Source organism: Cariama cristata, unplaced genomic scaffold (genome assembly GCF_000690535.1).
Source record: "Cariama cristata isolate BGI_N322 unplaced genomic scaffold, ASM69053v1 scaffold10022, whole genome shotgun sequence".
NCBI classification, from domain to species: domain Eukaryota; kingdom Metazoa; phylum Chordata; class Aves; order Cariamiformes; family Cariamidae; genus Cariama; species Cariama cristata.
Window position 1 is genome coordinate 19,020 of NW_009603219.1, and position 14,020 is coordinate 33,039.

General features: G+C 48.3%; 1 protein-coding gene across 1 annotated transcript in view; it reads right to left on the reverse strand.

Moving 5' to 3' along the window:
• RXRG (retinoid X receptor, gamma) overlaps positions 1-9,933 on the reverse strand; it is a 22,082-nt gene extending 12,149 nt beyond the window's left edge. Inside the window, exon 1 of the mRNA XM_009695084.1 lies at positions 9,832-9,933. Coding sequence (XP_009693386.1) covers positions 9,832-9,880 — 49 coding nt within the window. The 5' untranslated portion in view covers positions 9,881-9,933. The remainder of the gene's footprint in view (positions 1-9,831) is intronic.
• Positions 9,934-14,020: the final 4,087 nt, after the last annotated feature.

Here is a 14,020-nt window from a genome sequence, read left to right on the forward strand (position 1 = left end):
AAAACATATAATGAAGATAACACTTAATGATCAAATCTTCCTTCACTGCTTTGGTGCCTCGGCTGACTTGGAAGAAGGCTCTGCTGCCTGCCTGCCTCAGGCTGGATTCCTCTGAACTATTCCCTGAGGTCCCATTTCTTTTGTCCAAGCCAGCTCTAGAGACAGCGCACATCTGAAACCATGAAATCCCCACCTACCAGGCTGGAAACCCTAAATGCTCCCCATGTCTTATGAAGCACCTTTGTTCCCTGCAATGGCTGAGGCACTGTGCTTACTAGGCTCCTCTTCCTCTTCCCATGCCTCAGCTCTCCCCCTTACCTCTCCACGCTGCTATTTCACATGTTCCTCCAGCTCTCAAAACTTGATGCCAGCATCTTCAGGAGGAGCTGGAGCAATACAGGATAGAAACTGCCCATGACGTGCCAGCAACGCAGACGGCAGGACAAGGCACCCACAAAATACTTTGTCCATTACTTTTCCTCACTTTGTATGAAGCAGAGCAGAGACCACAGCCACGCAGACGTGCCTAGGCAGACAGTCTCACAACCCCAGTGAAAGAGTTTCCACGCTAAAAAGCTCCAGTGCACATTGCCAAACTGAGCTTCACAGTAGCCCTATGAGATCAATCTTCCCTGAACCCCACTGGGGAAGAGATGGCATAGAAAAGCAATATAACCTTGATTGTTGCCACTTCAGGGCAGTCTCGGAGGCTGAACACCTCACCCAAGGCCTAAACGCTGTCGTCTATAAGACCAGTCTCAAATATTCAGAGGGTACTTGGGCATCAAATGCCCACTAGTCCCCATGGGTTATGTATCTAGCTGTATTTTTAGGATTTATAGAACCTTTTCTCCCTCCCCTAGAATTTACCAACCCCAGTAAGCATTAGCTGTTGTTAACATTTCAATGAACCACTGTTTCTCTGTTGGTTCTTCAACACAGGAGATCATTCCCTGGAGTAGCAAGGCAAAGATGTTGTGTGGGAAGGTCACACAGTTGGTTTTCCACGGCTGGCACAGAGTATGCTTGTTCCCATTGCATTTGCAAGTAAGGCAGCGCTTTGGTGTTTTGTTTGTTTTTTTCCTCCTTTTAACATTATTGCGAAGTTATTTACGTGACAGTGTTTGTTATTTTACCTGAAGTAACAATCAAATCTGATTCAAAGGGAAGATGCACAATAAAGACGGGAAAAGGTCAGCTTGCTGAATAACATTAAAGACATTTGTCAGAGTCAAGGAGGACTCGATCCGCCGTTATCAACCCACTTCAGACTTAATTCTGCAGAGGGAGGGGGAGAAAAGGTCTTTGTCAATTCTTGCTTTGGCTTTTTGGATCAATTCTCCCAGTGGGAAAGCTATGTGCAGGAAAAGGAAGCCAGGTCGATGACAACAGCAGAAGCCTTGGAGGCAGCGAGGCGGTCTGGAAGCAGAGCCAGGGCTCCCGCCTGCTGCTGGAAACAGTCACCCCACATCCCCCTGCCACCGTCACGGAGACATGCAGCCTGTTTTCTGTTTGTAGACAGCAAAATCCCTACCTTGTCACAGCTTCCAAACCCAAAAGCCTTTCACCCCAGAGACAGCTGCCAGGAGAGTCTTTAGCAGTGGGCAGAAGATGTGCTGTTTGCCTGGCCCTTTGCCTTACCCAAGCGCTCAGCTCAGAGGCACCTCAGTTGTTTCCTGGGACTTAAAAGGACCATCCTGATCTGTGCCATTATCAGCTTCAGAGAAAAGTGAATGCATTTTTCACCACCTGTGAGTAGTCTGGTAGCATAGCATGCAGTCCTCCGCAGCATCTGTAGCACAGACTTATAAAGAAACTGGTTTTATGCCTCTTTAAACAACTAGACAAACAACATTGCCTTTGAGGATTCTTCAGCTTAGAAAATAAGCCACTGAAGGGAAGATTGAGCAGAAATCTATCACACCAGGACAGCTAAGGAGAAGAATGATTCTTCATCCTTTTCCATTAATGCAGAAAAGGGCATATTTTGAAAGTATCATGCAGAAGATTTAAACCAATAAGTAAAGACTCCTGGGAGAGTTATTTAACTGTTTGCATTTACAGCAGACCTTACAGAAACACTGTCACCACTAACTTTCTCCATTAGAAAGGCTCCAAGTTTCCTAAGGACCCAGAGCAAGGCTTTCAGCCAAGGAGACTGCCGACCAGGGCAAGCCCCATGGCATCCTTCTGTCTGTGCCAAGAGGTGACTGTTCAAGGGCTATGGCCAGAAGAATCCCCTAGCCCCCAGGATAGGATCAAAGGTTGAAGCCAGGAAGCCTGGAAGGCTTGTGCCTACCTCTCTTACCCCAGCAATGAGACACTAAAGAGGAAGCCTGAATGCATGAAGAAGTGTTTGCCGATGGAGATGAATGGATAAATGAAAATATCTACTGGAGAGCACACAGGTGTAAAGCCAGGCTCTGCCAGGGCCTGATGACACAAACCAGACTTAACATGCTTGTTTCCACAGTGCCTGGCCATGCCGCCCTGCCAAGGCTGCGACAAACCTGTTGGTCAAAACCATCAGTGTTAATTTTCCATTTACCAGTGAACAGTTTTATCCATCTGTTATAAACTGTAATACGAACTCCATTTAGAAAAGCAAGGAAAAAAAAAAGAAAAAAGTAAATCAAAGCAAAGCACACCTGCGAGGTGGTCCAAACTTTGACTTCCAGTCACTCCCTGGGATAAGTTTGCCAAGTCAGTTCCTGAGGGAGCAGAAGTGCACCCTCCCGCACCTGGGGAAATACTCCTCTCAGCTTCTCATTTTCAGGCTGGAGTGCTTAGAGAGGGATCTAAGATGTGACTGCTGTGAGGTTATCAGCTTGTGTGAGGAACAATTTGCACAGCTAGCAGAAGGTGTGCAGGAAGAGCCATGTCAAAGCACCCTTGATGCCGAGGTTACTTATACCCTGAGCTGAGGACCCTCAAAGTTGTTTCAGACCAAAGCAGCGAGGGTCGCTTGGACAACGCAAACAGCAGAGATTGCAAGTCTGATTTATTTTCATTGCAAATGATTAAATGAAGTGATCTGCAGGAAAATACTGATGGGTCCATGTCCCACATGTCCCAACAAAAAGCAACCAGAAAGGCCTTGGGCTCACATGGATGGCATAGCTTTCCTTGAGGTATTTTCTCCCATCATTTGGGTGACAAATAGAAACATCAGCATGGCAGCAGAGCAGGGCCAGCGAGGAGGTGTTCTGCAGCAGGGAAGCAGCTCTGGGACAGAGCAGGGGGAACTGGGGAGACGGCACTCAGCCCTGCATGCCAGCCACGGCCGGCTGCCTCTGCCTCTCCCCGGACGACATTCGGTACAGGTGACATTTACACAGGCCAAAGCGGGCCCGGGTCCGTCAGGTAATGCGAGGTGACAAGCGGTGCTGGGGATCCAGCCAGCTGCGGCGGGGCCCTGCGGAGCAGAAGGCAGCCCTGTGTCAGGAGGCGAGGGCTCTGTGGCTGGCACAGCCCCAGCCTACGAGCGCCAAATGCAGCTCCCAGACTGGTCAGGTCCCCCACGCCTGCTGGGGAAGACCGGCTGAGATCCTGAATCATGCATCGGGGCTTGCTACTGCTTTTAACCACCTACTCCAGATTCAAAACCAGCTTATTTCTGCTCTACAAATAGGGTTGTTCATGTCTTTCTCCCCCATCTCCCTCCTCCGCATTCATGTTTAGACAGGTAGTTTCCTGAAGAGAGGTTCAGGGAAGCCTGATATTGTATTTATGTCTCTCCTCTCTTCCTCTGCTCCTCCAGGACTGGAGGAAAATGCCTTGTGTGGATTCTCTGATGTCTCCACTGCAAACACGCAGTGTCCAGAGAACCCAGTGCCTCCATCAACCCTCCACAAGCTCTCTTGTACAGAAGGGCACACACTCCAGCCTTCTCTTTGTAGGAAGCAAAGTTCAAAAAGAAGAAAGTTGCTTCTGGGTGCTTTGCTGTTTCAAACTGTCTCTGCAAATGTATCACATCACTTGATGCAGAGAGCGGCCATGGGCTGAAAGCGTGCACATGCACACAACATTCATCCTGTTGCTTCAGCATTCAGAATAAGGATCATATCCAATGTCAGCACAGACAACTCTGCTGACACTAGAAAAAATGAGGGAAGACTCTAAGAACCACTTGGTTCTCTGCATTTTGAAAACAATGGCCTTGAGGACATAGCGCTGTTGCTTATATTCACCTACCAGCCACTGAAGCCGAGCAAACTTCCACCTGTGTTTCACCTCTGCTGCTGACATTAGAAAAAATGAGGGAAGACTAAGAACCACTCGGTTCTCTGCATTTTGAAAACAATGGCCTTGAGGACATAGCGCTGTTGCTTATATTCACCTACCAGCCACTGAAGCCGAGCAAACTTCCACCTGTGTTTCACCTCTGCCTTAGCAAAATCCCAGTCCAACGATGGGAAACTTGCATGAATAGCCTCATAAAATTAGGAATAGAAGAACACCATCTACATCACAGCAGATGCACAGGTGTCCTAGAGATGCACCTGTAGAGCACAAAACTCCAGGTTCACCACACCAACGCTAAACAGCCAGGTCTGGGCTAACACAGCTGAACTGGTCCAGGACGAACACCAGCTCAATAGAGCCAGCTAGGATACCTCTGTGCTGCGAGCACTTCTCAGGTAAAGCTGGGGCAGGTGTAGAAACAAAGACTACCTGCAAGAGTGCACAAGTGACCCCAAACGCCTCAGCAAAGGCAGTAGGAAGAGAAGAGTCCAGACTGCAACCAATAAAGCTGTCTTGATTGTCACTCAAATAATTGCAAGAAACACCAGTCCAGTCTCAGCAATTACATTTGAGAAAAAAGCGGAATGAGAATACACAGAGACCAGAAACATCCAAGCTCTGCATATGCTGTCTATTTAACCAATATGGGTTGCGAGTTTGTTTTGGTTAATGCTCCCTGAGCTCTAACACCTAGCAAAGCCTTGAGAGGAAAGGTAACATGCTAAACACTGGGGTCTTTCTTCAGCTAAGGCCTAAAGCAATCCTGCCTCCCGAGACCTGAAGACCCCTGGCAAGCCTAGAGATGATGATGATACTTTCAACCTTCACATTTTGTTTTTAATGTCAGGGAGAATCAAAAGCTGGAACTCTTCAAATAATGAAAAACATGCTTGTGCTTCTGAGGCCTCATATATACATGGAAAGGGTTCATTTCATTGGCATGAACAATTAAAGGTGCAAGTTGCCCTGCCCGATACATGACTAACAAAACTTTGCAGATACTTCATCCTCCGCAGATCAGAGAGCACTGAGAAGTGGGAAGAGACATACAGAGAAGGGCTGATTTCAGCAGAGGAGCACGGGTGTGCGTGGGAGGCACAGCTTGGCAGGCAGCTTGTCCTTGGGGACGACCTTCAAGGGGAAATACCTGTGAGAAACACTCCTGAAAACGGATGCAGTTATATAGCAGGGAACCCACGTTAACTGGAATTAAAGTTTTGCTGCTATGACTGCAGAAGTAGTTTTTATTTAATATAAGGAAGATAAACGGAAAAACTATTCCCTTTCTGGTGATGTTTTCAACTGTCCTAGCAGATTTCCACAGGCAGTATAGATTGCCATGCTAATATCCTACAGAAAGGTTATTGGTTTTGCCTTGCTTTTAAGGTCCGGTAACCTTTGTGCTACCACCTTCCTGTTCAACTCTGAGTCAATAAATAATGCAGCCTTCCCCAACAGCTAACATCAGACAAGCAAAAATTCTTGGAGGTGCGCTGGCAGGTGCAAGGGCTTCTGCAACAGGGCTCTGTGCAGGGCAGGAGAAAGTTCCCCTCTTCTCTCCAGATGGTGGGAAGAGCTGCTCCCTCTCCTCTCCGGTAATGCTCCTGTGCCACCCTTGCAACCAGGGTCAACCCAAAACCTGGCCCAGAGGAAGCTGTGGGCTGGAAGCACATGAGACTTTCACCTGCCCTGGTGCAAGCTCAGCATCAGATGCTATTTTGAGATCTTGGTCTGATAAGACTGAAATTGGACAGTGAGTCAAGAACTTAATATGTCCGAGGGCATTTGGACAAGACACACCTGCAATGCAACCACATATTCTCCTCTCCAGGAAGTCAAGCTAAGGAGGAGGGAAGGAAGTAGCAAAATCCACAGAAGTTACACAGGCTTTGCCATGACTTTGACAGGAACCCTGCATTACAGAGTAACTCTATGGCTATGGTGATCTGGGCAATCAAGGGCTCCTTTGGTAACTGCCTGTCAGGTAATTAAGATAAGGACTGCAAGACAAATTTACTCATCCTAACAAGGCATGACATCCCCCCGGTGACCATAGCACGCACATGAGTTGGATAAAGTTTCTCTTCTCCAAAGAAATAAAAGTTGTTGAATTTGAGGCCTGAAAGTTTTTTCATGATTGTCTGATCAGATTTCCCACCTGGCCAGTGAGATCTCCAGCACAGCATCCACCAGGAAAAAACATGCACAAACTCCTACAGTGGTCTTTAAACTCCTGGAGAGGCTACAGGTCCCCATCAGAAAGGATCCCATCTGCTGCAGGGTCTGTGGCCGCCCTAGGCAATTGAAGGTAAGTATCTCCTGCTTCAAAAATAAATAAAATGAAATAATAAAAAAAAAAATCTGCATTTCCCTAGCTGCAGGATTTGCCCAGTCACTGGATTTTCTCACACCTTTGCTGAGTCAAAGAGCCCTCTTATCTTCACACACAGAATTACAGGTATGGACATGGCAAGCTGTGACATCCAAGGAAAAAGCATCCTGCGGATCACAAAACCTGGGACCACAGGCAAAGAAGGTGCTAGCCAGCCAGGCAGCAGCCCCACTCCAGGCACAACCTGGGTTTTTCTCTCCCTATCCCCCAAACGACCCGGCCTAACCCTGCTTTGCTTGGGAGAGCTGACAAGATTGCAGCCGGAGGTGGTGTGGCCACAGGCCAAGTTACATGAGTACTAATAAAAGAGACTTTGTGGAGGAGCCAAGTCAGTTCTTGTCCCCAACCAACTGTGCCAGAGAACGCTCAGAGAGAGAAGACAGCCAGCACAGCATCTTTCCTTGCCCTGGGAGCTCTGGATGAAATGCATCCTTCTGGAGAATAAAAACACATTTTGAAGCCCTTTCCTTGCTCCTATAGTGCAGGCTGTGAAGGCAAATCCATCTGCCTTAGTGCACATCTCCTGCTTTAGATGTCTAAGGGTAACTCATCTGAACACTTTCCCTGCTACTCTACAAACTCATCTGTAACACTTTAGAGTCTGACTGTCCTTTTCTCATCACAAATCATGTGCTTATTACCAATTTGTGTATGTACGTTCTCAGACAAATTGATGGTGTTATTCACACATTTAAGATCAAAGTGATAGTTATACACACCATCAAAATCTTGTACCTCATTTCTAACCTGAATGCAGATAAAATTAAGTTAAAGCATATGTAACAGTTACTTGAATACAAAAAAACAAGAAAGCAGATGCATACTTTTTTTCTGCTGTTATGCTCAAAATGAAGCGCAGAATTTCAGAGCTAAAGAAAATCTAAATACAATAAGATCTAGACATGCCGAATAGCATCAGCCACGTCACCTTAACTCTGTCCTCCAGCAACACAGTGCAAGAACAATGAACGAAAGAAGCTGACAGCCTAGTGTGGACACTGCCCTTTTCCACCATCCAGACGTCCCCCTTCATGGTGCCAGCGCAGGCAGGAACAGTTTCGTAGCTATTTTAAAGGAGGGGAGGAAGCAGCAAAGACCATGAACATATTGCAGGTCTGATGGAGATGCAGGTGGCCTGCATGGGCTTTGTGGTGAGGACCCCAAGGCAGCAGGAAGCTGCCACACGCTCCCTCCATCAATGGTCACCATAATCTATCATGCTTCTTCCCTCTCAAAGCCTGACTGCCTCCTCACACAGCCCATAAGCCCTGAAGTTGCCTGGCCAGAGCAGCAGTTGCCTTCTCAACCAGCCAGAAATCCCTCTCTGCAGAGCCAACAACCCAAGGAGAAGCAGCCCCTAGACTACTTGCAGGCCCCCAACCCCATCAAGCTGCTCTCCGGCTTTGAGGGAAGCAGAGACGCGAGCGGTAACCTGCAGGTCTATAGCATCCGGGGAGCATAGGACAGACCAGAGTGACTGTTTTAAAGCAACCCAAACAAAACTTGGCCAACACTTTTGCATCTGTCAGCAGTTCACCTGCAGAAAACATCTCTGTTTTTCTAAACCTGCTTCTAAAGTTAGAAGCAGGTTAAAACACCAGTTAAATACAATTTTAAATGAAAGTTAAGTCCCAATATACTGAATGTTGGTGGGCTGGAGAATAGTCCCTTCACTTTTATTGGAAGAACAGAGATACCTCTGCTCCTGCTACCAATTTCCTCTCAGAAATCTCCCAAAGGCTCTGCTGAGTACTGTGACCCTTGCCCCTACAGGGATCTGTGCCTGGTTCCTATGAAGATCAGTTTGAACTTCACTTTTCTTTCGTTTCCTTGTAAATTTGCAATACTCAATAAATTAAACACAAATAACACTTCCATTGTTTCACCCTTATTGCAGCAATAGGAGAGAGTTTGGCTTGTCTTTGCTTGTTCATTAAAAAAAAAAACAGTGAGCCACAGATTCTTCCAACGAATCATCTCTTTTTTGCAGAAACTGCCTAAAAAGGTATTTTGGAAAGTCAAGCGCTTGTGAAACTTGCAGACGACTTGATGCAATACCAATGACTTTTCTGGAGTTGGAGAATTACCAGAGGTGAGTATCTGGTGAAAGAGGGAGGGGAAAAAAAAAAATATATCTATATATACACACACACATAGCAGGAACATTCCATGTGCAATTCAATGTCTGCATGAACAGCAGAGAAATAACAAGTTGATGTAGACAGCACAAGAGCCTCCAGAGCAAGTCCTGGAGGCATTTACCCACCCTGAAGGGCTGGGAACCACTGGAAGAGTTTTCCAGAGGTACTAAGACTTTGCACATCCATAAACAGCAATGCACTTTAACTTCCCTGAAGCAGCATCAGTATTTTGTCAGCAGCCGATAAACGGGTGCTCCCAATCCCTCACAGCCAAGCACTCCAACCTGCCCGCTCCCTGCCTCGGTTGGGGAGCACTCTACAGCTCCTCAACCCATTCCCCATACTAGGGCAAGAGGAATAACTTCAGACAAAAATAATGAGCGAGCCCCAGTAATTGCAAAGCCCATTTCCCGAGAGCAGTTCTGGTTTCTGCAACTGGGGCTCACTCGTGGCTGGCGTGCGCGGGGGTATTGCAGCTCGCAGCCAGCAGACGCAGCCCTTCGCAGACCGCTGCCTCGCTGTGCAGCCTCATTTGGCTAATCTGACACAGCTTCACACGATTATGGTGGTATCTGTGTCACAAGGGCAGGAGACAGCCACCAGGCAAGGAAAGAGCCCTCTTTAGAATATCTCAGCAGCTTTTTTTATGTTTTAAAAGTAATTTTTTTCCTCCAATAGCTTAATAAAAAATGCAATTGGAAAGATACTTACTTGATTTGATCCTATTCTTTCAATGAATAGATTTGGTCCATCACACACACATACATACATGCATCTCTCAAATGCCATACACTAAACTTCAGAGCAAGGAGTCACGGTTTGACTCATGTCTGCATAATTTCAGGCAGCTTGATTTGGCTGCGCCAAAGTTCACAGCACATATAATTATAGGACAGCTTCAGTCATAAGCACACAGGCACCGTAGGTTACAGCCACATACGAGCTAGGTTAAACGGTTTTAAATTCCCTTTACCCCCCCATACTCCTACTGTGGGATCAGTTCCTCCATCTAACCCAGAAGGCACAGATTGCAAACGCAAGTAAAATACTTACTGCCAAAGCCCGCAGGAAACTTAATGAAGTGAGGATAATTCCCATACATGTTTAATCTTCAGTTCATCTCTTGCCTTTCTAAACACAACTGCCTTCTCTAACTTCAAAGCTGCCTGGAGCGCAGCACAGCCTGCCAGGGTCGGGACATGGCTCTGCAGGAGCAGGGGCTCTCGGAGGGTGCCGGGGCAGCTGCCTCCTCCCCTGGCCTCATCCTTGCTTCACGCCGGCAGCAGCTGCTCGCCAGGATGAGACATGCTCTTGTTCTCCACTGCTCAGGGCTGGCTCTTGTGCTCAGCTGTCTCGGCTCCCTGCAAATTCACGGCAGACTGTCCGGGTAGCATAATCGCCCGGATAAGACACCAATCAATGCATGACGACTCCAGTATAGATCAGAAATTGGGAGCAAGGGGTGAGGTTAAGTTGTTTAGGGGAGGAGCATCATGGAGAAGGAGGGGGGTGCTTTGCTTTTCAACCAGTGAAGACTCGATGCAGTTTATTAGCTACGCTAGCCCCAGCCATGTGGAGGTGTTTTGCAGACACACGAAGGACCAACCCTCGCCCAGAGGGGCTGGTGCCCTGATGATGGGCGCAGGAGCACACGTGCAACCATCCCAGCGCTTTTAGGCTAGGGCTGTGCGAGGCAGGGAGCTCCATGCTCCCGTCCCAAGCCAAGCTTTGCCTCAGCTGTGCTCCTGGCATCAAGTCATGGCCCCTGCGGTGCTGGACTGTGGTCACCCCTAGGAAACTCAGCTAGGGCTGAGGAGGACCAGGACCTTCCTGGGGCTAGTGGAGCTGGAAACTCAACTCCCTTTCCCAGCCCCATCCAAAGGAGTCCAAAAACCACCCAGACCACTCCAAAAAAGCATCATTAGCTGTTTGCTAAAGCTGCATGGTATGAGAAGAGGTGGGGACATGGGACAGAGCCCAGGGGGCTCAATCATTGCCACATACAGTCAGTAAAGCATTCAGAGCCATGGCAGCAGAACGCAGTAAGCTTCACAGACAGTCCCATACGTACATCCACAACTTCAATTTAATGCCCACCCACCCTGACAATGAAGTACTGCAGGAAATAGGTAGAAACAAGCAGTTGGTTGGCAGATCAGGGCAAAGCCACACGCAGTCTCCAGCACTGCCTCCTCCAGCAACTGGTACTCTGAAAGGGGAGCAGTCCCAGTTCCCTGCCCGGCAAGGCCCCTACCCAACTGCTGCAATTTTGGGAAGAGGCAGGGATACAGGCAATAGCACAACCTGCTCTTTCTGGTTTCTGATCTGGGTGACCTTGGATGAAGTCACCTCAAAGGAACAGAGGAGGGAAGAATTTTGCCCAAAGTTGTAAAGCGAGAAGAGACCAAGGTCTGCACTGACTTAGGTGCGTGTTGGAGGAGGAGGGGGATTGCAGCCCTGTCGTTGGCACCAGCCTCATGGCAGAGAAAGGGGGCACAGGGCTAGCAAGGGGCTCTGCCTTCCCAGGGAGACCATGAACCACCCCCACATACAGGATGGGAAGCATGCCATGCAAGCAGTGAGACAAAAAGAGGGAAAACCAGCAGATTAGGATGTTTGGCATCCTTCAAGGGCCTGCTGGCTCCTGGCCCCCTCCAGCTCACCCGAGGGCCCATGCTGCCCTTTGGCACTAAGCATGGTACAAGAGGAAGGCATGCAATATGCCAGCACAGAGCTGCTCGCAGCATCCAGCCACAGCTCAGGCGGATGCTGACTGAGGTGCTGTCAGCCCCGAGGTATCGCGTGTGCAGAAGGAAAGGTTACCCTTGTTAGCTCTGTTTCTTCCTTTGCTCTCAGACACTGCCATACCTGTTTCTCTGTAGCCAGAGAGTTTAAGCAAGGGAAGTGGTTTTTTTCCTCCCCTCATATTAACAACTTTCAAATTATTTTTAAAAGGTGATCTGGCTTCCTCCCATTTCTGCTCTGCATCTGTGTGTGAGGACCTGGTAAAGGGCAATATCAGGAGGACACCATGACATGGATGCACAGCTCTTTACGGGTAGCAGGTACATCAGATCAACTCCAGGACTTGGAGTTTACGTGGGAATAGGAACCTAACATTTGGGACTGCATCTCCACGTAGCAGAATGAATGGATAACCAGACTGCTGTCAGGAGCAAGGAGGCTTGCAGGCAATAGTATCAGCATTCTGCTTAGCCCATTAGCTGTAGTCCAGGTATATATGCACTGTTTTTTCTCACAGTTGAAAAAAAACAACCAAAAAAACCATCAGTATTCACAGTAGGTTCTACTGAGGCATAAAAACAAGTAACTGCAGTCTTGCAGAGGGAATACAAACAGAAGAGATTGCTCTCGTATTTTCTATCTGGCCACCTTTCACATCTCATTTGTTTCATTGCACAAACATTAATGGCACTGCCAAACTGTTTCAGAGGAGGAGAAGCAGCCGAGCAGCATGCTTACGTACCCCACTCACAGGCCACAAGTTTTGAGCTCCGGGGAAGGGAGACCAGAGGGTTTGATAACCAGCACAAGAGCATAATACAGCAGCATCTGTGTGGTGCTATGTCCTGTCCCTCTCCCTGTTCAGCTGAGCTTGCATCCTCCCCTGCCACCACCCCAACATACAACGAGGACATCCCCAGCAAACATCCTCAGCAAGGGCCAGTCCTCCTCCAAGTGTTCACAGCTACATCCAGGTACAGGAGCTGTAGGCACAGCTCCTGTTTTGGTGGGTGCTGTCCCACACTCACCTGGCCATGCTCTCACACCAAAACCATCTCCACCCTGCACTAATCCAAGTGGCATCAGGTCACTGGCAACCACAGGGATTTCTAACTTGTAGGCAAAGTTTGCTATTACAGGATAATGCTGGCTTTGTCTCCAGTGCTGTCCTTCAACAGCCACAGTGGGGATCCTTCATAGGGGAATAAAACTTTTAGGGCAGGAGGCAAGAGCCACTCACAGGGCAGGGATACCCCAAGGCTGTGCAGGCAGAGACCCAGAGCACTGTGGAAGAGCTGGCTGCAAGGGAGCCTGTTTCAATCTTTAGATAGAAAATTGGATTTCTCAGCAGGGCAAGTTTTTTTTCCTCTGTGACAGGACTGAAAGAAACATTTTTCAATCAAAAACCCCAACAACCAACCTGCTTCCAAAAGAAGTGATTTTTCACACACACCCTCAATAAGATTCAAGACTTCCACAGAAGAGGGGGACTTTGTGCAGCCCCGCATGCAGCCTGCCAAAGGGATGTTTCTCTGATCCAGTGTCAGGGGAAAGCTCTGGCACAACAGGTAGTCTGCCTGTCCAGCACCCACCCAGAGACCTTTCCCATCATTGGTCCATGACCCCACAGAGATGCACTGGGACCCTCTACTCCCAGTCCCCAAGTGCCCACCATGACTCAGAACTGAGCCACTGTTCTGAGACAAATCCACTTTTCCACAACAGTTTTGCTTCCACCTGCTTGAGTCGCACCTCGCTACTATCCCAGCCTGGCTTGTCCCTTGCCCTCAGGCTGGATGAGAGGGCTGTGCCCCCACCAAGCAGCCATGGGGCAGAATGGGAGCAGAACCGGCTACACGGCCAGTTCAGCCCCAGCAGCACTGGGACAGGGAGGTGTGAGCAATGAAGCGGCTTTGTGTTTTAAGCACCAACCGTGCTGAGATTTAGTAGTACCATTAATTCTTACCGACCACACGGGATCTCAGCAGCTTTAATTCCATGCTAATGAAGTTTTAGTGGGGAATTATTTTTATTGATCTGCCTGGAGCAAAGAGCCTGATTTTAGTCCAGCCCTGCCAGCACCCCCTTCCCCATCCCTCTTTTCTTTCTTCCAGCTTAAAAGAAAGGGGAGAGGAAAGAAGACAAAACATCTCTGAGCTCCTTAAAAAGGTTGGCAGTCCCAAGCAGTAAGTGGATTACTTTATTGATTTTTAGCAGATCTGGGTTAGTGAGCGCTTAGTGCTGCAGAACACATGCACAGTGAGCAACTCCAAGGAAACCCCTCCAGGCCCTTTCCTCAGGCAAAGCAAGTGTTGGCAATTCATTTAGGGGACCACCATGGGTTTTGGGGTATGGAGGGGCTCCGTCCCCTGTACCAAAATCATTCTGTGACAAACTCCAGGAATCAGCTCAGTCTGTCTTAAGAAGTACTGCAGGACCATACAGAGGCAATCCCTCAATTTCTACTAGAAATAGCACAAGTCACTGCTTCAAATTA